Genomic DNA, 23,527 nt, shown 5'->3' with positions numbered 1-23,527 from the left:
TCTGGGTGTGGTTATCAGTGCAGTCAATCCTCTTTGGGCCAGAGGCTAATAACTTAGGATGAGGCTTATGTCATTTGCTCCCATTATTCGCAACTGGATTTGTCTTCGAGTTCCTTAACTTGCTAGAGTGGTATATTGTGGTGGTGCTGAAGCTATGTATACCAGACTACCAGTGTCTGAATCCTGCTACGGCCATTTATTATCTATGCAACCTTAGGAAAGTAATTAAACTTCTCTGTGCCTCTCTCCTCATCTGTAAAACAAGAATAATGATTGTATCTCCATTTTACAGATAAGAAAACCGAGGCACAGATGAATTCAGTAGCCAGGTTAGGTAGGTGGCCTTGAATGCACCTAGAATAGTGCCTGGTACATGGAACACACTGATCACTATCGTTATCTCAGCTTCTCTTTCCTGGGCAACCCTTTGTAGACACTTGGAAGTAACGGCTACGGCACTCCAACAAGTTTCGCTTTCCCACCTCCTCCAGTATGAGGCTAAGTGACCCATGCAGGATTGAACTCTTGACCTCTGTAGGCTTAGCACCATGCCCTTGCCCACTGCCCGTCTTAGCAGGGGGGATGCAGGGCTACTAACTACCAAGCTATCAGTTCTAAAGGATGTCAATCCCCTTTGCTCCCTCATCGCAAATCCCTTCAAGATTTAAATATACCTTCTAAGTTGATCTGTTTCAAACATTTGCTTAAGAAATAAAAGAAGTCAAAGTGCCTGCTGCTTTACTCCAAGTTGAAAATGGAGATACCAGTCTCTTCCCCCACTGGTCCTGCATTCTATTCCCCCCAGGTTCTTTGCAAGGGAAAAAAAAATTATGTTGGCCACAGTTGCAATCAGCTTTAATTCATTCTTTATTGCTGCTCTGGTTTTGTGTTATTTGAGCTGGTTTAACTGTTAAAAGCGTTTCAAATGTTCACATGGTCTGCATTAGGTTACCGAATTAAAACAGGAACAGCCCACCAAATGTAGCTTTCTGAAATGCAAACCACATGAGTTTGATTTCTTTGTGGTATAACTTTAATTGGGTTCAGAGGTCTCTGAGACTTACCTGTCTATTTGCTCCGTGATGGCCTGATCCGATAAGACTAACTTAAAGGGGCTGAAGGATCCGAATTGCCTCAACTCTAGTTTCAGAACCCACACTGACCACACTACAGCTCCATCCCATTTATGACTCTCTAAACTCAGCAAGGTTGGAAATCCCTGCATACTCCCTCAGGGCATCTTCACTTGTTGTGCTAGCAAGTGTCTGGCACACCCAGAGCACACAGGTTCCACACACGAAGAGTTGGGAAATTGCTAATGTAGCATCAGCCACATGTCAGAATCGCTACTTTCCTCCACTCCCCACGGCCAGTGATGCCCATCATCTGTCCTTTTCTGACTCAATAAGAAGGCTTTAGGCTCAGATTGTCCCACTGTGGGTCTTTTGATGCCACTTTGTGGCCAGTCTTCCTTGGACGGTGTCCACCTTCTGGAACAGCTTTCACAGCTTCTAACTTTTCCTAAACTGGTCTCCCCTTATCACCTCTGAAGGCAGGTAGAAGCAGCAAGTAACTGTGGTTTAGTTCCTAGGAAGAGCTGAACTTGCCCCATGTAGGTTGCTGAGAAATAGCCACATGACCTAAGCGATCAACAGATATTTTCTGAGTGTTACCATACAAGCCCCCACAACACATGAGGCTTGGGAGGGAAGTAGGGAGCAAATTCAAATGAATGTGCAGCTGATCTAAGATGGGGGGCAGTGGAGCGGAGAAGCTAAGGGGGCCACTGGGTTTTAAGCCTGGCTGCTTGAAGGAATGGTATTGTGGTTGAGCACAAAAGAAACCACCTTGTGACTTCAGGCTGCAAAGAAAGGCCTGGGAACCGTGTGGAGGAAACATGATATCCTTTGGCTCTTGCTCTTCCCTTCCTAGGTAAGGCATGACCCCGGGGACACAAGATGGAGACACTGTGAGGAAAAGCCAATGATTATCCTGTCTGACACAAAAGTAGACATCTCAGTTGACACTAAATCGTGATCATTTCCGTTAAAACAGTGAGGAAAATACATTTTCAGTATTTCCTCAAAAATTCCTTGATCACACAAAAGATTCACTTTGGTAATCTGAAAACTGAAGATTACCAAATTAAAGTCTTTCTGAATTAACTACACACCTATGCCCTTACCTCTAACCACACAGTGAGCTGGTATTTAGGTGGTAATAATGATACGAATTAATATCATTGAGCATGTACTATGTGCCAGATAACTTTCATCCATTATCTTATTGAATTATCACAACCTCAGATGGTAATATTATCCTCATTTTAACAGAAGAGGGAACAGATGCACTGAGCAATGCTTAAATATAACTTGTCCAAGGTCAGTGTGACTTGAGTTTGAATTTAGGCTCTATGATGCCAAAACTTGTGTCCCTTACCACCACATATACAACCTCTCCTATTGTTGCAGCAACAAGGGACCGAAGAAAAAGTTAGTGAATACAGAGGTGGTAGAAGGAGCTGTTAGTCTGTCTACAAAGCGAGGCCTTTAATATGTAAGCCTCACACACTCCTTTTCTCTTCCTGCCCCTTTCAGACTAGAACAGATATTGCCAGGTAAGAAAAACTTATGGGAATACTCACCACCTAAATATGCTAATCTTGGATATTACAGAATCTTTTTTTTTAATCTTCATGATTAGTTACTGATAATGAGAAGAACTAGAAAAGAAAATGATATCCTACATTAAATGTGGCCATTAACATACTTAGGATCTGTGCAGTTTACTCTTTAAAAACTTCAACGACAGAAAAAGAACCATAACTAAATAAGGAATTCTATTTAGTGATATAGATGCTGAAGTGGTTAGGGGTAAAATGACTGAGTCTGCAACTTACTTTGAAAGGCATCAAAAAAATAAGAACGACTTATGGATGGATAGAGAGACAGATAAATCTACAAATATATGATAAAGCAAGTATAGTGAAATGGTTATTGTAGAATCTAGGTGGTAAATAAATAATTCTTGAAGCTTCTTATGTTTGAAAATTCTCATAATAGAATGTCAGGGGGAAAGTGACCATAAAGTGAGGCTCACATTTCTAGGCTGCTAGTTTCCTGACACCACACTTGAGTTATTTAGAAAGCTGGGTGGGCAGGTGAGAAGAGAGAGACTACATCCCCAGTAAGAAAGCCAGCAGCAGCTAAGAATTAGGTTGTCCCTTCCAGGGAAAACAGTGGCTTGGAGAATAACTCGACCGTTTGTAGACCAGATCCACAGTCTTGAGAAAGACTCATGCCAAGAGAAAACAAAACTCGAATAGGTAAGAAAATACAGTGGAGGCAAAGAGAAGATGCCAGATTTCAACATCACTACACCCTGTACCACAGGTACAGCTGGAAATGAAACTAGAACTGTAAACGGTATTTTTTGGTTTTACAACCTAGACTTAGAAGGCTTGTGTACCTTCAGAAAAAAAAAAAAAGGTCCCTGATAAGAGTTAGCTGAATGAATGAATGATGAATATTTTGTTGAATGGTAATGTAATGAAGAAGATAAAAACACTCGGGCAACTTATTCTCTCTCCTATTGACCTCTTACTGTTTAAATTAAGAAACTTGGCATATACATGATGTCTCTTTTCGACAACTTTATACCCACATGTATAAGCACACTTTCAGTGGTATATAGTCTTCTATATTATGTAGCATGTTGGGTGTTGCAGGAGATACACCACAATCTTTGTTTTAAGAACTTACAGCCTAGAGGGAGAGACAAACACCAGGTAACTATAAGACAAGGTCTGATATAGTAAATGCCACAAACAACAGAGAGGTCCTATCTAGTTTAATTAAGGTCTGACTTACAATATAGGTCCTGCATACCGTATTCAAGTCACCGAAACACTACTGCTATATATAGGAAATGGCCCCATCCTAGAGTAGATGTGATCCAAGACATCAGAGGCCAAAATTAGAACTTGGTACTGCAAATCAGCCCTCTGGAGGGCCTGAGGTGTTTTCTCTATTTTTAATTGGAAAGGGTGGAATTATCCCTTTGTGTCAAGAACTTGAGATTTCACAGAGGGGCCAGGCCTGCCCAAAATAGCCTTGGAGTCCTGATCTGGAGTAAAGAGGCCTTGTAGCATCCTTAGGTGCACTAATCAATGTCACTGGACAGGTGCTGGTGAAACCAGGTGATGGAAAAGTAGTCAGGAACTGGATAGGAAAAAGACTAAGTCAGTGCCCATGAAGAAATTTTAGGTATTGAGAAGGAGGTAATGTTTTCCACCTAAGGGCATCCAGTTGGAGACTGGTCGGAGCTGGTTCTCGTTTTATAACCTCTCGACACATGTGTGTAGTCAAGGCTGAATTTAAAACCTATACCGTGAACCTTAGGAAAATAAACCACATTAAACAAGCACAAATTGAAAATATTACACAAGAGATTTCACAGGAAATTGGCCCAAATTTAGCCTCGCTCTTTATGTATTTAAGCCTCTTATTCGCTGCTTAGAACTTTATATCAAGATGTTAATGAGCCTGCCCTCCCTCCCACCCCCTCAGTCCACCTCCACAATGGCCTGCTTAGTTTTACAAAACTTATTTTTTTTTAATTCCCAAAGAATCCTGCTACCTTTGGCCTACTCTTTCAGTGCTCATAAACACATGTTCCAAAACAGTATGCTGATGATACACAGTACCAATGATTAGATGAAGTTGAACGTATACCTAAAAAAATCCACTGCAGAGCCAAAAACAAGCTTCATTTCTCTCCTAAAAGTTGATGACTCCTATAGAAGTGCTCTCCTACAGAAGTGCTCCGTGCTGGCAGACTCAGACACTGATTTTACTTAAAGATGATAGCAATCATGACAAGAGTCATTAGCAGCAAACTATTTCAGTGTCTTTCCATCTCATTGAGAATTTTCTCACACTGCTTTCCTTTCTTCCACAGATTTTGTGTTTGTTTGTTTTTAATACTGTTGTACTGTGCTTTCTGTAAGTCTCTGTAAGTCCTTTTTTGGAATAAAGTCAAGTGTAGATAAATAACTGAACTATTTAGAATCCTATGGATTTAATAATCCACCTTTTACAATAACATTTGAGCTGATCTTATGTATGATTGGTCACATAGTAAGAGGCCCACTGCCAGAAGCCAGGGCTGGACCACTCTCTCCACTTTGGGTCTGGTTTTCTGCCATCAGAAATGCCCTGTGGGGTGCTGCCAGGACACTCCAGACTGCAGCCCTTCCCAGCCAGGCAGTTGAAAGGTGAGAAAAGTGATGCCAGACCAGAGGTAGTTTTGTGGGATGGACAAAACATGCCCTGAGGCCATGCTGGGCTGTCCCATTCTTTCCCACTTGTTGCCACCAGCCAGAATGTGATTATTACTGGTTTGCTTACAAATCAGTTTTTTAGAAGACTTAGTAAATGAAAACTTATTTTGTATTGAGGTTGGACTTTTTTAATCATTTCAAAGTCTGCGATTCATGATGCCTTCCTGCTTCTCTTTTTCATGCCAGAGAAAAATGTTTGCTGGTGAAAGTGATCAAATTATCCTGACCCTGTTCTTCACCCTAATCATTCTCTACTTCTGATGGAAGTTATAAAGCACAAAAGGATAGAATAAGCCACACGAAGAGTTCCATTGTTATGTCTCAGCTGGGGAGAGGCAGGAGTTGTCAGAGGGTTGACAGGAACAATTATCCCATTGCTTTTACTGGTCTGAACTGCGGGAAGTTTCTTCACAGTTATTATTTGACGAAAATTATCAGAACATCTTGGATCCCTCCCAGAGTTCTGAGCAGCTCCAGGGAACTCTCTGCTTCCTCCCCTCTCCTCCTGCCATAACGGCCACCGCGCTCATCTATGGGGCTTTCACCAGGACTGGGAGAGGAACCCACGTTTGGAAAACACCCAACCAGAGTTCTGACCAATAAGGATGAAGATCACAAAAAGCATGAGCTTGAGGAGGTGTCACAACACGTCACCTCAGTGGTTTGGCCAGGGGAACTGCTTCAGTTTTCAGGTGTATTAAAAATATTAAGGAATCGGGCTTCCCTGGTGGCACAGTGGTTGAGAGTCCGCCTGCCGATGCAGGGGACACGGGTTCGTGCCCCAGTCCGGGAAGATCCCACATGCCGCGGAGCAGCTGGGCCCATGAGCCATGGCCGCTGAGCCTGCGCATCCGGAGCCTGTGCTCTGCAACGGGAGAGGCCCGCGTACGGCAAAAAAAAAGAAAAAAAAGGAATCGAGGTGACATAGTGATTTGATGAGCCCATGAAGAGAAAGAAAACCCAGAATCACTCTAGATGCAAAGTTCCTAAGGTGTGAAAATTCAAACAAAGCTGCTAAGTAAGGGGGGGGGGGATGCGAAGGGCAAGAAGAGCCCTCGTTTCTTTACACTGAGGAGTGAATAAACTTCCCCGATTGCAAACAAGAAATTTGCTAATGCTGAGTCAGTGTCAGTCTAGTCCCACCTTCACAGGGATCTATAGCTGGCAAACCCTGCTCAGTGATGGACTCACACAGATATCTGTCTACTTGGTTTTAACGCCCTCCCATCCGGGCTCTCGCTCTGGGTGGTCATCTCATACCCCCTCGCCTCCCGACACAATTCTGGCGGTGGGCTTTATTGGATTTCTCAGAGCATTAGGTTTCTTGGAGCATATAAACTCCAGGGTTTTTCCTTTAAATCACTCAGAGCCAGAGATGGAGGCAGAAGGATGCTTCAAAAAGAATTAAGAAAAGTTAACAGATCAAAAGAACAGTGCTGCCACATAAGCTACTTCCTTTTTCAAAAACATGTATTAGGAGAACAGCAGCTAAAACCCTGATCAGTCATGAAAATGAGCACCAGCCCGCGGGCTGAAGGGCTGAAAGGAATTAGGTACCACCTAAAAGAAATCTCTTGGTGATTAAGCTCACTGTCTAAAGAAACGCGCGCGCACACACACACACACTACACACAGGAAAACAAAACCAAAAAACCCATCACCCTGGACTGTCCTCCCTCAGACCAGTCATGGGTGACCTTGCCTTCAATGTTCAGGGAATGTCATTAGCTGCTAAAAACTTCTGGAAGGCTGAGTGTAAAAGCCCCTATAGCTACGTGCATTGTTGATCTTCCCTCCGTTGCAAACTACAGAGTAGACAGCTTAATTAACAAAAAGTGTAGACTTCAGAATCCGGCAGATACCACTGAGCAGAGAATGCATGGCTAAAGAAAACTCTCCCCTGTTCCCCTCAAAGTGGATTTTATGGCAGTACAGGTTTGAAGCCCAGGTAAAATGCATCTCTAATAATATCTTTCATTGGAATATATTAACGGGGGGTCTGTTTGATGGAGAGCAGTCCTCTTTATTCCCTTTCTGTACAAATGGAGATTTGGGGGTGTCCCACCAAACAGGTCCCGACTCCAAGATACCACTACTCCAGAGAGTAGTTTTATTTTTATTCCTAGTTAGCTTTTTTCTCTTAATGTTTTTATCCATACATCTGTTACAGTTGAATAAAAGGAGAATGGAGTAAGAGATTTTTTTTTTTACCACAATTCTGTTGGCAAAACAAACAGGTCCATAATTACATGAAGACACATGTATTAGTTTCCTAGGGCTGTCATAACAAATTACCACAGACTGGGTGGCTTAAAAACAACAGAAATTGATTCTCTCACAGTTCTGGAGGTTAGACGTCGGAAGTCAAGGTGTCACAGGGTTGGTTCCTTCTGGAGGCTCTGAGGGAGGATCTGCTCCCCGGCTCTCTCCCGGCTGCTGCAGCTGCTGACAAACCTTATCTTTCCTTGGCTTGCGGCTGCATCACTGCAGTCTCTGCCTGTGCCATCCCATGGCATCCTCCTGGTGTCTCCATGTGGCCTTCTCATAAGGACACCAATCATCAGGTTTAGGGCCCCCCAGAAGCCAGTATAACCTCATCTTAACTTGATTACATCTGCAAAGATCCTATTTGCAAATAAGGTCACATTCTGATGCAGCCGGGGTTAGGACTTCAACAGATCTTTTGGGGGGATGCAATTCGACTCACAACAACACACGTACCATGGTTAAAGGTGGAAATAACTGAGGCTTGCCTATGAGACAGGCCATGCTGGGCCTGCGAAGGAGGAAGAAGTAAGGGATTATCCTAGGGGCGGAGGCTTCCAAGGAAGTTGCCTTTATACTACTCTAGGTATGCTGAGGGGCAGAGATCAGGCTGGACTGTGGGAGGGGTGAAATTGTGAAGAGAGAAAAAATACTAGTAAAGTCCTAGAGAGCTAAACTGAATTAGGCAAAGAGAGGTCTGCAGACTGAAGGTGGACGGGCGACGCAAGGGCCTCTGGGGTCCTCGGTCCATTGGTGCTACCTCTCTGGCCCTCCTGGGTCTCAGAGCCTCAGACCTTGTGATCCCAAGTGTTACTGCATCTGCCTAAAAGAGTGAACTGAAACAGTACAATTTCCTCTGTGGTTGTTCTACCTTTTGCTGAGAGATTCAAATGGATAGATTTCCATGAAGTCTTTATGTTTTCCTTTTGACAATTTTCTTCCCTCCCATCCAGTTGCTAAAAGTTCTTTCATGGCTTATTCCCCTCACCACCCCCTCACTTCAGAAACCACAGCTTGTTTCTCCAATCTCATTTACCTCTACAATGGCGAACGTATCACTACTTCTCTGGGGAAGTGGTTTTCAAGATGGTGCCTGCATTAGCACATCCAAGAATTCACTTTTTCTCTCCTAGTACATATACAGAAAAGAATCTCCTAAGCCTGTAGTTTTCAAACTGTTTTCTTGCTATAGAACTCTTTATCAAGAGAAATGTTTATGTAGAGACTCAACTAAGTGAATAAATGGAGAACTGCTCTGGGTGAGGGGGGACCTGGGAGATGGGGTGCCCTGCCCACCTGGCCAATCGCCACAACCCTCGCCTTTGGCAGCCCCTGAATGGTTGAGTGGATACTAGTATTCTAATAATTCATCTTTATAACATGGCACATAGACATCACATGATAATGTGCTGGGATCTACCTGCTCATCTTTTATACCAGGCAGTCATTTAAAAAAAAAAAAAAAGGGGGCTTCCCTGGTGGCGCAGTGGTTGAGAATCTGCCTGCCAATGCAGGGGACACGGGTTCAAGCCCTGGTCTAGGAAGATCCCACATGCCGCGGAGCAACTAGACCTGTGAGCCACAACTACTGAGCCTGCGCGTCTGGAGCCTGTGCTCCGCAACAAGAGAGGCCACAATAGTGAGAGGCCCACGCACCGCGATGAAGAGTGGCCCCCGCTTGCCGCAACTAGAGAAAGCCCTTGCACAGAAACGAAGACCCAACACTGCCATAAATAAATAAACAAATAAAAAATAAAAATAAAGGAATTCCCTTTAAAAAAAAAAGGAGAAATCTCTGCGCAGCTGAGAAAACAACTATTTCCCTGGTGTTGTCATATGGCAGACTGTGATGTCACCTCTTCTCCCTTGGGGTCTGCCATCTAATGTGACTTTTGTCTCTGACAGTACACAGTTCTGTTTGGAAGCTCCCCAAAACTCACCACACACCTCATTCGGAACAATTAACAAAATTTTCAAGCTCTTTTCATTGCTTGACTGTAGAAAAGGACTCAAAATTAAGTCAATTAACGGAGAGACAACATTTAGTAGAAGAAACATCAGACCCATCAGTATAGAAACCAATGTAACAACAATTAGATTTTGTAAAACTCCAGAGAAATTCATTATGAAGGATCAAATGCTTTCTATAGAAAGAAATACACTGAAAACAAGCACTTTCTATCGTAAGACTAAAAAGGACTTGGTACAACAGGATCTTTGAATTAAAAAGTAACAATGAGGTGTATTAGGACCGATATAAATAATATACTCCACAGGGCTTTGTAAAAAAGCGGTTCCTTGTGAAGGTTAGCATTGAAAATGAACCGGTTAAGGGTCCATCTTTATTAAACTCCATGCAGGTGGAGGCCAATTTCCCTGGCCTTTCTCTACCCCTAAATTCCTAGAACAAATGAAAAAGCGGCAATTCTACACTCGCAGGAAATCTTACCTGAAGACGAGCTTTACTACTACTGAGAAAGTGCTGGATTTCTTTTTCTCTACAGCACCATTTTGCCACCTTTTATGAAAACTCAGACAGGAATGCTCCTTTGTAATATTTTCCCCGCTGAACAGTTTTCATACATATATTATCCAAGACCACAAATCCCTGGAAATCACTACAGTGAAACTTTCACTTGTTTCTCATTTGTACAGAGGTATTCACCCAAGGAACCCATTTAATGGAGTGTAATAACAAAAGAAATCTCTTTTCAATGCCTAGGACAGGGGAGAGGTTCTTGTCACTCACCCCATACAGGCACCACATCTGGGAGAAGGCGGGTACCCAGTTGCCTCCATTCCCGACTAACTGAGGAATATTTATTTGGAAGACATGGTGCCTGGCCTAGTGCCCAGCTGGGCTGCCCTGGTCTTCCCTGACCCTGTCTAGGAATCACAGGTGGTTTTGGGATGGACGACAGACCATTTGGGTGTCTGGAGACAAAGTCAACATTCACTCAATTGTGTTGGGTCTGACACATCGAATGGAAGCTATTGGATTTTTTTCCTTCTTCTGATTCAGCAGTTTTGAGGAGGCTCTTGAGGGGTCTGATTCAGCAGCTATTGCTACAAACTTCCACTCTGGAAGGAATAGGTTAAGGGGAGGGGACAGACCCCCACGCGGGAGAGTGTGGGCTCTTCTCTTTAAGTGCTCGCCGGCCTGTGACTAGTATAGACTTTGGCAAGAAACCCACAAAGTCTTATAGGAAAAACAACGTCTGGAAGAACATCTTGTCATGCTCTTTTTTCTTTAATGACTCAGTGAACCTTTCCGCCGAGAACAGCTTCTGTTGTGAGGGCTCCATGGTTCAAAATACCTGATCACATTCTATCTGAGGTCCCTGAGGAGGGCGGAGGGGATACCCGTGGCACAGCTATTTCAAAATGATAAGGCAAAAGGACGAGGAAACAGTACAGAATCTGGAATCTGGAGAGTCCGTGGGCAAGGAGGTGAAACAAATCAGGAAAAACTCAAGTTAAGGTTGTAACTATTCTGCCTCCTAAATGAGCTTGCTGCCTTGCCATTGGGTGTTCCTGCCATTCTTCTGCTTTTCCCTCTTGTACCATTTCAAGCCCAGCCTCTAACTGAAGACCCATCTTATTACTTATTTTTCTATTTTTAATTAAAGGAAGAGAGTGGCATGAAAAGAATGCTCATCTCCAGACTTGAGAAAAGCCAAGAATTCTGGCATCCAATCAAAAAAGCTGTCTGAGTGCAGGCGCTCATTCACGCTGGTTTTGTATCTGATAAACTTTTCATTCAATTTGAAGCTCGATGTGTCTGAAATACAATGAAGTGAACCAAGCAAAGGATGTCGTCCAAACATATTGAAGCACTTGTGGGTGAATACTCAGCCTTTGTGTGCTTCGGCTCCTGTGAGAAGACCTCAGTCTCAGGCAGGCTCCAAATTGCCAACTCAATGAGGCAAATAATAATTATTCCTAATGGCAATAATAATTATGGAACACAGTGGACCCAATATAAGGTTGGCTGTCTGTGGCTTCAGTGGGGCAGCCAAAGTTTCACACACTCTTTTTATAAAAATCAACCTCTCCCCCCCCCCACTCTCTCTCTCTCTCTCTCTCACACACACACACACACACACACACAAACATACATACGCATTTTTCAAAAGAGATCTGGACAAAGTCACTCCTCTGGTTTCCTGCTAAGTGCTTGACTACAGAGCTAAATTAAATAAATAGCAGCTATCCACACAACGAGGGGGGATTGGGACACTTTGAGTAATTGACACCACACACACACACACACACAATCTAAAAGGAAAATCTCTTATTTTCCTTTTTGTTAAAAGTTTTAAGCTTTCTCCAATTCCAGACTTTTAGCCAGAGCCATGGCCAAATGGCAGACATGAATAATTTGAGGTATTCCTCCTTTCTTTCTAGGGGAGACAGGAAGAAAAGAGGGAGGAAAGAGGGAGATAGGAAGAAGAGAAAGTCAGGGTTCTAGATGAGTGCCCTGCCGCCCCCATTTCACTTCAGTTATGAATCAGAATCTCCCAGTAGATCAAATCCTTCTTTGGTGAAGCCCCAAACCCATGGTTAGTGCCACAGCCAGTTTTCTATGAGATATTCACCCTGTTCCGCACAGGGAGGGAGCCACCCCGAGGTGGCGTTCTCTCTCCCCGACTCTAGAATCTGGCTGTCACCACCCTCCAGGGATCTCCACATTAGCACTTAAGTATCTCACCCCACACGCCAGTGATGTCAAGGTGTCAGAGAAATAAAAAGTGGCTACTCCTGAAAACATAATTCATCAACCAAATGGTCATTTTCTAGATAATGAGGAATTGTTTCAGTTTTCTGAAAACTAGATTAAGGGCCTAAAGCAAAGCTACATGAGTTTTTTTCTTTTTTAATCTTATTATACTTGTTAGTCTCTGTGACTATTCTTTAAAAGTGGCTCCAAGGTGCTGGCGTAGTTTATTGTCATGTAAGAGGGGGGTTATAAAGGACATGCAGGGCATTATGAAAAACCATGCTTTGTGGAATACCCCTGGAAAATTTCTTCAAGAGTTTTGAATAAGGTTATATGCATGTCAAATGGCCTAAATGATGTTCCAGTAAAGAAAAGTATTATGAAATGTGTGTACACATATACACCAGGCACACACACACAATTTTCATTTGGATGCAACTGGAGATTAAAATTCTCCAGTCTCGGGCTTCCCTGGTGGCGCAAGTGGTTGAGAGTCCTCCTGCCGATGCAGGGGACACGGGTTCGTGCCCCGGTCTGGGAAGATCCCACATGCCGCGGAGCGGCTGGGCCCGTGAGCCATGGCCGCTGAGCCTGCGCGTCCGGAGCCTGTGCTCCGCAACGGGAGAGGTCACAGCAGTGAGAGGCCCGTGTACCACACACACGCACACACAAAATTCCCCAGTCTCCTTTAATAATATACAATTTAGTTCAGATTATTTTTAAATTCATTCTTTCTATGTTTTAGAGAGGCTGTGATTTGAAACATGTAACTATAAAGTTGCATTTTTGTCTAATTTTGTCATTAAAAATACACCCTGACTCAATATAGGGTGATAGAAAGCTTCAGGGGTAGACTTTGGTTTCACTGAGTTTGCAGGCTCATCAAATGGCGTCTCTCATACTACCCAAATAATACTGAAGTGGAAGCAGTCTCCAGTTCTCTTCAATCTAGCACTTTACTGCTTATCTCTTCAAGTATTCAATTTGAGCAAAACTCTGGGAAAAGTGAGAAGAAATGTCACACTAAGCAGTGATCCCTAAGAATCTGCCAAACGCTTGGCCGCCAGCCCTTACAGATGCTGAGAATGCCATTGTGCATTTGACAAGTGTTCAGTGGCTTGGTGACTTGGGGATGGGTGTTTGTTGTGGCAGTTGTCATTATGATTGTTTGTGTAGAAATGTTTATTGGTTTTATGGACTGAAAATAATAGATTGGAGGTCAGCTGTAAAGTGCTGTGTATTTGGCTTATGAATTACCATATCGGAACCAATATATGACGAGTATACTCAGGAAGTCATTTCTAGCATTTCAAAGATGTCTGGGGCCATCTGTTCTCTGCAAAGACCTGCAACTCTGTAAAAAGCAACCCAAGCACATTCCAGCATGTCTGTACCCCACACTCACCAGGGTCCTATCATTTTACAGACTTTACCGGTCTATTCACCAGCCAAAATGCACTTTGCCAAAGCAGGGGAAACTATAAAACTCCAAGTTCTTTTAAATGTGTCTGGTACCATTAAGAATGTTTATTACTCTATAGAAATTTTACAGTTGATATTTACCAAAAGCACATCATACTCGGTAAATAGATTACTAGATTGTCTGCTAAATGTGGCGTATCTGCTTTATGAAATTTTTTCTTCCATAATCTCTACCAGCCAAACAGTGCTGTGGCAGAGTGTTAGTCATGATAAGGAAACAAACATGTTCCTAAGAGCTAGAAAAGGGCACTTGTTAGACAATCTAGTTTCATTCTTTCATTTTATAAGATGGAAAAGTAGGGCCCAGAGAGGTCAAGGGGTTGTGAGTGGTGGAGTCAGAACCACCAGCCAGGTTCTCAATCTCTAGCAATGGCATTGCACTGTCTCACTGAAATAGGATTCCATTTGTATGTAACTGAAACTTAACATAAGGATTCCCTTTATATCCAAAATCCAAGACCAAATTGGGTATTTATGTGATATTCTCATCCAACCAAAGGTATAAAGGTCCACAGAGTTTGTATCATCTTTAACTAAATCCTCCATAAAAAGGCTATAAAAAATAATGGTAAAGAAAATCCATTTGGACTAATATTACTGAAAAATACATATGAGAGAACCTATTGAATCCTTTATCTTTTAAATCCTAAAATGTCCAATTATGTGAATACATAGTATTGCAATGGGCACCACAGGTTATCTGCAGTTCTTCTCTTTTAACTCAGAAACTACTTGTCAATCAGTTCAGACAAGAGTTATTTATACTTTGAGACATACAGTCTGTAAGAATGTGAAAGTTACAAATAATCAGAAATGCTCCCTGGGACACTGCCATGTTACAAGCACATGCTCAGTCTTCAAAAAAGCAAAGTGTACTCCCAGTTGCAAAGGACCAGCTCTGCTTTATCAGGTTCATTTCTCCTAACATGCTCACCTTGGAGAGCGTTGCACACACCAGTCATTTTCCCAAGTTACTAAACCTTTTTGTGTTCTTCAAGGAATAATTACGCTTAGCTCTGGGACTCTTTCTAAACACAACACTGGGACTCACGTAAACCTACAGCGGTGAGCCGGCTAGGCTTTCGTGCTTCTGGCCCTGAAAACAGAAAATACTGAGCCAATCCCCATGTAGGAACTCTGACAAGTACAGAAAGGTGCAGTTAATCATTTCATTTTATATTATGGGAAATATATATCCTCAACTCCCAGTATTTAGTTATTTGGCATCTTATCCAAGGCTTACCCCTAGGAAAACACTAAATATTGATATAAGCTAAAGCCTTATGTTTCAGGCCATCTATAAAGGAACCCCAAAAACAGTTAAGTCCAAAACAGAAGACAGTGGACTGCATTTTCCCATAGAGCTGTGTCTGGCAAGATAATTGTCCCAATTTCTTGCATTACACTTGTTTTATGTCTTTCACTAAAAGACTGTTCTACTGTTTAGGTGTTTTTCTAGTCAGATCTTCAGCAATAAGCCACTTTTAGCAAAATGAGAATAAAAGAACAGTTTGTTGATAAGATTAGTGCAATGGAGGAAACTACATAATCTTGCATATAGCACTGAGCCCCCAAACAACTTACCTTCCAAGTAGTTTTCAAAATTAAATTTGTTATGAAAATCATCAGCTTTTTAGTGCTGGATGAGACTTTGAGAATTTTCTAGTGATGCTTCCTCATTTTACATGTGAGGAAGTCAAAACTTGGAGAAGTCAAGTTCATCTGGACCCTTGGGACAGTGAGGTGTAGGTGGCCTGGCTTCCAGTTCTGCCTCTTGCCATCATCAGTATGACCTGGGGCAAGTCATGTAATCTCTGAACCTCACTTTACTCAGCTGTAAAATGGGTGTGTTCATTCCCATGTGATAGAATTACAAATTTGTTGTGATTCACCTAGGATTTGAGCCTGGAAGTCAGGTCTCTCTGGCTTCATACGTTAGGACCCTTCTCTTGACTGTACTGGTCTCCTCTTCCCAAGCATTCCCAAGTCCTATCCTGTTCTTACCCCTGTGGCACATGAACTCATCCTGGAAGTCAGATAATCTAGAGCCCCTACCAAACTCAGCTCCTGGAGGAAAACAAACCGAAAGAGAAAATAAATTTGAGACAGAAAAGAAGCACTGAATGAGGATTGTGTTGCTGAGAGTGACTTGTAATCAACTGGTTAAACTTTTCATGTATAGATGAAGGAACTGAGGCCGAGGGCTGTTGTGCACTTGGCCAAGGTTATAAACCTTTTTGAGTGGCAGAGCCTAAACCCATGACCTCTGAATCCAAGGCCAATGCTTTTCCAAGACTCCCCTCTGACCTGACATGGTTTGGCTCTGAGCAAGTTCTTCTCTTCCAGGCATATCTTTTCAACACGCTGCACAAAAGAACAAGTGTCCAAATTTACAACAGACACAGACTGAATGATCCTAGGCTATTTGCTCTAGAAGCAGACCCTAACCTGTGCCTATCTAGTCTAGAAATGGGGGGTGGGGGGCGGAAAGAGAAGGTCAAAACACACAGAGACACTTATGTGGAAGGTTCTGGAACTTTGTGAGCAGGGCTTCTGTTTGTAAGATTCAGAAATGAAATCCTCCCCCAAGAGGATGTCACAGGCAAAGTCACCTATCCACACAGGAATCAGAATAGGCTGGAAGTCACACTTCATCTGGGAGGGGGATAGGGTCTTCCTGCAAACCACAAAGCCAACTGTACAGCAACCAAATGGCTGGAGAAAGGGCAGCACTCTCAGTGCTGACTTTGGTTTTCTTACAAATAAGGGTATTTAGCCTGATCTCCCAGGTACAGGCCCTCTCTGTATCCATGTGCTCAAACAGCCCCCAATCCCCCTTCCTTGAGGCCCAGGGAACTCCTGTATATTTCTACTGAAGGACTGAAGCAGCTGCTGGGAACTCAGTGTGTCCACCTCTGCCCTTGACCGCCCTGCAGGTATGTGAAAGCACAGAAGTTCTTTACACTGTAACCAGAGACTAAGCATTAGCCAACTCTTGTGGTTAGATGACTCTCCCAAATGGTCAGACATGCTCATGTGTCTTCCACAGCACTGGGATTGCTATGGGCAGGAGCACAGGGAAAACATGTGCTTTGAAGTCCAATAGAGCCACGTTCAAAAATCTGCTCACCTCACTGGCTGAATGACTTTGGACAAGTTACTTCTCTTACTAGAGGGAAAAAAAAAAAAAAAAAAAAGCAGAGCAACTAATGTCTACCCCTCTGGGCTCTCAGAAAGTGATAGGAAACAACATGCAAAGCTAGATCAGTTCCTGGCACATAGTAGATGTTGGATAAATGTTAGCTCCCTTTCTTCTCTTTAGTATCAGTCTGCTAATCCCGGGCTTTTCTAACAAATAGCTTAAGCCATTGAAGAGTGACTTTCAATTTTCTTTCCCAAGAAGACTAGCTGTTATGGACTGAATGTGTCTTCCTCCAAATTCATATGTTGAAGACTTAATCCCCATGTGATGGTAGTAGGAGGTGGGGCCTTTGTGGATAATTAGGTTTAAACAGGTCATGAGTCCCCATAATGGGATTAGTGTCCTAAGAAGAGGAAGAGACGCCATCTCTCTGTCTCTTTCTCCTCTCTCTCTGTCTCTCTGTCAATCTGCCTGTCTGTCTCTCTCTCACTCTGCATGCACAAAGAAGAGGTCAGGTGATCACACAGTGAGATGACGGCCATCTGCGAGGCAGGAAGAGAGCCCTCACCAAGAACCAAATCTGCCAGCACCTTGACCTTGAACTTTCCAGCCTCCAGAACTGTGAGAAATAAATGCCTATTGTTTAAGCCACCGGGTCTGTGGTATTTTTCTATAGCAGTCCGAGCTAAGATACCAGACTTGCTGTGTTCTGGGTGAGAAGCTGAGACACCAAGACATACAAGACTGGCCTGAGGGATCACAGGCAAGAACCAGATTCAGAGAGGAGAGCAGGGGTGTTTTTCTGCTTCTTGGAATATGCAGCCATGTGCTCTGGTGTTCTGGCTCTGCCCCCTTCATCTGGCCACAATACCATGTGGTATTACAACTTTTGAATGTTAAGAAACCTTATATTTCCTCAAGTATCAGTACTTAATGTTTCATTCCACACATAAAACTCTGTGAGTGGAAGGCTGCTGGCCCCCTTGTCAGAGGTAATTTCTCAAGGCTCTGTATGGGATTTAACGGGAGCCATATGGTTAAGTCCGTCAACCCTCCCAGAAAGCATCCCCTTGAAGGGCCCTCGTAAATGTTCTCGGCGCTGTGAAAGATCCAGCAACTTTCTAACAATAAAGCAATGTTCATAGCCGTGATATTCAGCAAAACACAAAGCAGGAAATAATGGCTTCTGTTCTAAATTACTCAAAGGAGGCTTCAGGCTGTCCTGGAGAAGGGTAGGGGGCAGGGGCGGGCAGTGATAAGCCGGGGCCTGCTGGCTGCTGCCTCTAGCAGGAAGAGGCTGGCCTGGTAGCCGCTAGCACTGCCCGGTTGTGGGCAGTGACAGTCTTAATCATGCTCCGTTGGTTTGTGGAGTTTAAGAAAACTCTTAATAATGGATTTATACACCTATGCACTTACGGAGCAAGCACATTCTTAAACTGTAACCTGCTTTGTTATCTAAGGCTTCTTTTTTTTTTTTTTTTGCTGTACGCGGGCCTCTCACTGTTGTGGCCTCTCCCGTTGCGGAGCGCAGGCTCTGGATGCGCAGGCTCAGCGGCCACGGCCCACGGGCCCAGGCGCTCCACGCCATGTGGGATCTTCCCAGACCGGGGCACGAACCCGTGTCCCCTTCTAAGGCTTCTTTAATTGGTGCCTTTCTGTGATGGCATCATTTATTGACCACTCTCCTTTTTTTTTTTTTCCGAGCAACAATAACACAAAAACCTTTGAATCAATTAACATTCCCATCTCGATGGACACCTCAAGCAGCAACGACAACTCATACAACAAAGCCACATGACTCTCCCCTGATAGGCAAGGTGGTGTTGCTTTTTATGCCAACAAGTTCTGAGATGTGATAAGCTCTACTTTTTATTAGTATTATTATTAAAGAATCACATAAAAGGTGTGAGAAATACAATTTATGATGAGTATCAGTTCCCTTTTATTTTTACATAAAACAAGGTTTGCTTTTACGATATTTTATACAAATTTCTGGCTCAGTTTTAGGTCTACATTGCCTAAGTACAGCTTCATGCAAATAGAGCTTATGACCAAACAGCTAATAGAGCTGCACATCACACAAACATATATTTGCCAGGACTAAAACTGGCATATAATCTGGGAGAGGTTTCATATACACATGCTGTTGAACATATTTTCTAGTTTCCTGATATCTTAACTAGAATATTCCACAATGGACCAGATACCTTCTGTGCAAATATCACCCTTGGTAGGAACACTTGTATATTCTGATGTTAGATGTATCACACCTCCATTGTAAACAATTACTGTCAAACAATTTTCACCAGTAATCTAAAGAGCTTATGTATTTGCCCAATTCCATACAGAGAACTAAATCTATGGAACATTTTGAAAACAGGAAGAAATTTTGTGGAATATTTTGGCAGTGCCTCCCATAACCTTTCAGAACTCTGTACTGATATCCATTTTTGTAGACCTCTACGCTCTATATTATCTTCACAGTTCTCCTGAAGAATTACTGAGCATGAATTATCTAATAACATTGACTCCATAAAGAGAAATCGGCTTCTTTAGGAAAGCTGGGATGTATTAAGATTATAGCCACCTACTCAACTAATTATTGACTCCTACAAAAATGTCTCATATGAGGAGAGAGAGAGAGATAAAGAGAGAAAAAGACAGAAGAAGAAACAGAATTTCCATTACTGTTACCTGCTCATCCACCATTTTCCCGGGTTTTGCAGACTTGGTCCTGAATTAATGAGCCTGTTACATGATATCTAATAAAAATGACTGGAGTAGAGATACTGCTTGGAATCTGCCACATATTTGGTCCAAGCCTGAATCGATTTCATCTATATTTAACACATGCTTGTTTTCTGTCTCTCCCACAGCCCATGGCTCACTCTTTTTTTTTTTTTTTCCACCTGGAAAACTTATCTCCTAAAATGCTACCATCAATCAGCCAAAGACACTCTTTCCGACACACCGTCTGCCCGTTTGACTAAGCACAAGCAGTCACTAGTTTGGGGATGCCTCCTACACTCTCTAGCGCTGTGTGATTTTCCAGGCTGCCTAACCACACGAGTGCAATTTGGGATATTTATACTTACCTCCAGTTTCTATTGGGATAAAAGTGCTACTTGGACAGAACTGGGCATCGGCATGGTGGGGGGGTGACGTGGGATGCACTGAAAGTTGCCCGTGTGGTTTGTCTACCTACTTTTATAACCTTATTTCTTCAGATTTTTGCATACACACTCATTTTGTTCTACTTCGGCTCAAGGCCTGCTCCAAAAGTATGAAAATCAAATGTGCACACAAGGATGCATAAACTTTGTCCCCCAAATATTCCCTGAGAACAGGCACTGCTCTCATTTCCCCGTCCTTCATGTCAATATCACTACCAATCCATTCAAACCGCTAAGTTTAAATACAACATGAAGCAGGGTAGTGGCAGAAAGGAGAACAAAAGTGGGATTGGCAACAGAAGCCAAGCACCAGTCGAAGGGAAGAAAAGGGGGGAATAGGAGACAGGCAGCCCCCTCCCTCTCCCGCAAAGTTCTAGTCGCGAACACACCCACTGGCCGCAGCAAAAGAGCCCTGTGCGTGGGCACAGGTGGGTCCCAGCCTCTCTGGCTGGATGCAGCTTAAGTGCTGAGCCTGAATGAAGACTTTCATTGCTGTTTGCTGTTTTTGTTGGCCAGTAGCCATGGCAAACATTTGCAGGTGGCTTGGCCAGATTTTGACACTTAAATATTTGAGGTTGTGATAAAAATCAGAATATTACTACAATATGGTTCTGTGCAGCCTCAGAGAAAAAAAAAAAGAAAACTATCTGCAATTTCAAATGCTCATTTAAAGACACAGTCTCCAGAGGGAACTCATGTTTTAAAATAAGTACTCATTTCCTCTTTGCTGAGAGAACTAAAAGAGTCAACCATCCCCAAATGTTACCACCTAGAGTTTCATTCTGAATCCACTGGTGAGATGGGTTGGGTTGTTAACTGCTGAGCCCCCATGATCATCCGGGCAAGGTTTTAGATGGGTCACGTGGAGAAAATGGAAATGACAGGAAGTAGGGTTTGGAATCAACATGGTAAGCACAACAGGGAAGGATGTGAAGCAAAGAAACAGCTTCCTTCAAGCTCGGCAACAAGATAGAGTCCTAAAAGTGACAATTATCTCCTAGAACACACCAGGAGAGACACACAACACCCCAGGATTGGGAATAAACGAGAAGACAGAGTGGGTCGGGAGGTCACACGTAACAGAGAAACACCCGCACCTGTCAGGGCAGTGACACAGCCTAGGAATGTCATCCAACTGTACAGCCCTGGTCCAGCTGGGTACATTACTGACAGAGTCAATACCCACCTTAGAATTTAGTGCTAACCCTTAAATGATTGTTTCACAAAAACCAGCATTGTACTAACAATGGTCAGATACTAAGGTCCTGCAAGAGGGTAGTCGCGGGGCAGGAAGCAGAACTCCAGGGGAGAAGGAATGCTGTAAAACTGCTAGTAAACTCTAGCACATTTTATGCTTTTCTCCCCTTGAAAGAAAAATAAAATAATTACAATTAGCTTACCTAACTGTGAATTGTTTGCCCAAAGCCAAGCCCCTGGGCGAAGGAGTCCCTTGAGATTGAGATGCTGTCTTTAACGACCCCACCCTCTTAATATATTATAGGTTCTTGCTTTAGGTGGTGCAACATTTGCTCCCATAGTCACTTGAGAAGAAAAGAAATCTTTAGCAGAGACACTTGCGAATTTAGCATTGGCTTCTTTCAACAAAGCCAAGCATTCAAATAGCCAGATTAATTTTCTGTTTCTTGAATGGGAAACCAAATGTACCCATGGCAAACGCACAGAATAGTCATCATCCACAACTTTCATTTGTTAAGATTCATCTTCATATGTCACCACCCATCCTGATGAGTTGAGAAATGTGAGAGACAAGGTACCCTTTCTAGAGCATTCTAAGGAGGGATAAGCCATTGTCCCTAGCGCTTCCTGTTGGTGTGGAATTCTTACAAGCATTTAAAACAAGGAAGGGAAAAGAAAGAATGACAAATAGTGGGACAGCTTCTAATATTTTTCTTAAAATCACCGTATCTATTATTCAATGGAATATTCAAACTAAATTCTGATGCATATACCAAACACAGCAAGCTCCCTTTCCTATTTTAAACAAAGAATTCTGGGAACAGAGAGCAAGCAGTTCTCAGCATCCAGCAACATAAATTTATCACAGCTCTTTGGCTTAAGTTACTACCTTTTCTTTCTAAGATCCCAAGCACTCTTAAATCTTTTATTTCCTTTTCACTTTACTCTTGTGAGGGTGGAAAGAAGAGGTACCATCCTCATTCTGGAGAGAAGAAAGCTGGGCTAGAGATTCTGCATTTCTAAGAAGCGCCTGGGTAATACCCAGGCTGCCGGTCCTCAGACCACACTCTGAGTAACAAGGGCTGAGAGCTATCACCTGATACTCAGAAGTGAGCTCTCTTTCCATCCTATAATACACAGTGTCTGGGAGCATTCTACCTATTTTTCTCAATGCCTCAGTGTTGTCTTTTTTTACATAAATGAGAGGGATAGGGCCTGCTTTCTTTGTTTTGTCTACTCCAGGAATGAATATGGACCAATGCAGAGAGAGAGGAGAGCTAATGAGAAGGTATTAAAAAGGAAGAGAAGCACAGAAGAAATGATCAGAGGGAAGGAGGACCATGGAAATACACCAAAGACACAGGTGATGGGCTTAGATCTTAGGAATGGAGGGACATACTCTGTTAGGGAGGAGGCTGGGCAGGTGACACTTCCCTCCACCATCCTCAAGCACTTGTCCTGAGAACTATGCTCTGCTCTCAACATCCATGGGGTTTCCCCATGGTCATCTTGAAGTTCAAGATGTTTGAAGAAACAATGACACAAATGACTTGCTTTTCTCCCCAAAGTCAGAGTCAAAGAGCTTCCACCAAACAGAGACTCCCTCTTCCCTTCTCCCATCAAAAACATCACTCTGAGCTCTAGGCAATATCACACCAGCCAGGAAAACCAACTTCTGTCTTATCCAACCTGAGGACTAGAAACTAGGAGAAAGTCTAGAACATTCCCCGAGCTCCAGCCAGGACCCAGAGACAGCCGAGGAGGTCTCCTTACCCGATCTGGCGGTTGGTGGAAGGTGCCTGTGTGATGACAGAGCTGGACTGGGGTGACGGCATGGCTTGCTGAATCACAACGCTGGTGTCATGGTTGGGCATCCGGGTGCTGCCAAGCTGGTGAGCTCCAGGCCCCACCATGGCCCCACCAACGGTGTTATGCATCGAGATATTCTGCCCAGAGAAGACAGAAGACAGAGGGAAAAGGGTCAGAAGAGGTGAATGCTTCAGTCTACTCTCAAGCTCTCAAAGGCCAAAATGGGGAATCTGGTCACGTCAACTAAATACAGAGTTATGGCTTCCGGCAAGCCATGGGTCCATTTATCTTTGTTACAACTTACAGCTACGATGAGATGAAAAATAACTATTCACCTTAAGAGGAAAGCACATAAGAAAATACCTGGAAGTTCGCTAATCACCCTGCCGCCATCCCAA

At 43.2% G+C, this 23,527-nt stretch overlaps 1 protein-coding gene across 5 annotated transcripts in view; it reads right to left on the bottom strand.

Moving 5' to 3' along the window:
* Positions 1-23,527, bottom strand: part of CREB5 (cAMP responsive element binding protein 5) — a 425,217-nt gene that overhangs the window by 226,355 nt on the left and 175,335 nt on the right. For all 5 annotated transcript variants that reach the window (XM_081244659.1, XM_081244661.1, XM_081244663.1 and 2 more), the window contains exon 5: positions 23,094-23,266. In XM_081244659.1, coding sequence (XP_081100785.1) covers positions 23,094-23,266 — 173 coding nt within the window. The remainder of the gene's footprint in view (positions 1-23,093; positions 23,267-23,527) is intronic.

Source organism: Mesoplodon bidens (genome assembly GCF_964165515.1).
Source record: "Mesoplodon bidens genome assembly, chromosome: 9".
NCBI lineage: Eukaryota > Metazoa > Chordata > Mammalia > Artiodactyla > Ziphiidae > Mesoplodon > Mesoplodon bidens.
This window is presented reverse-complemented; position numbering and strand designations above follow the sequence as displayed.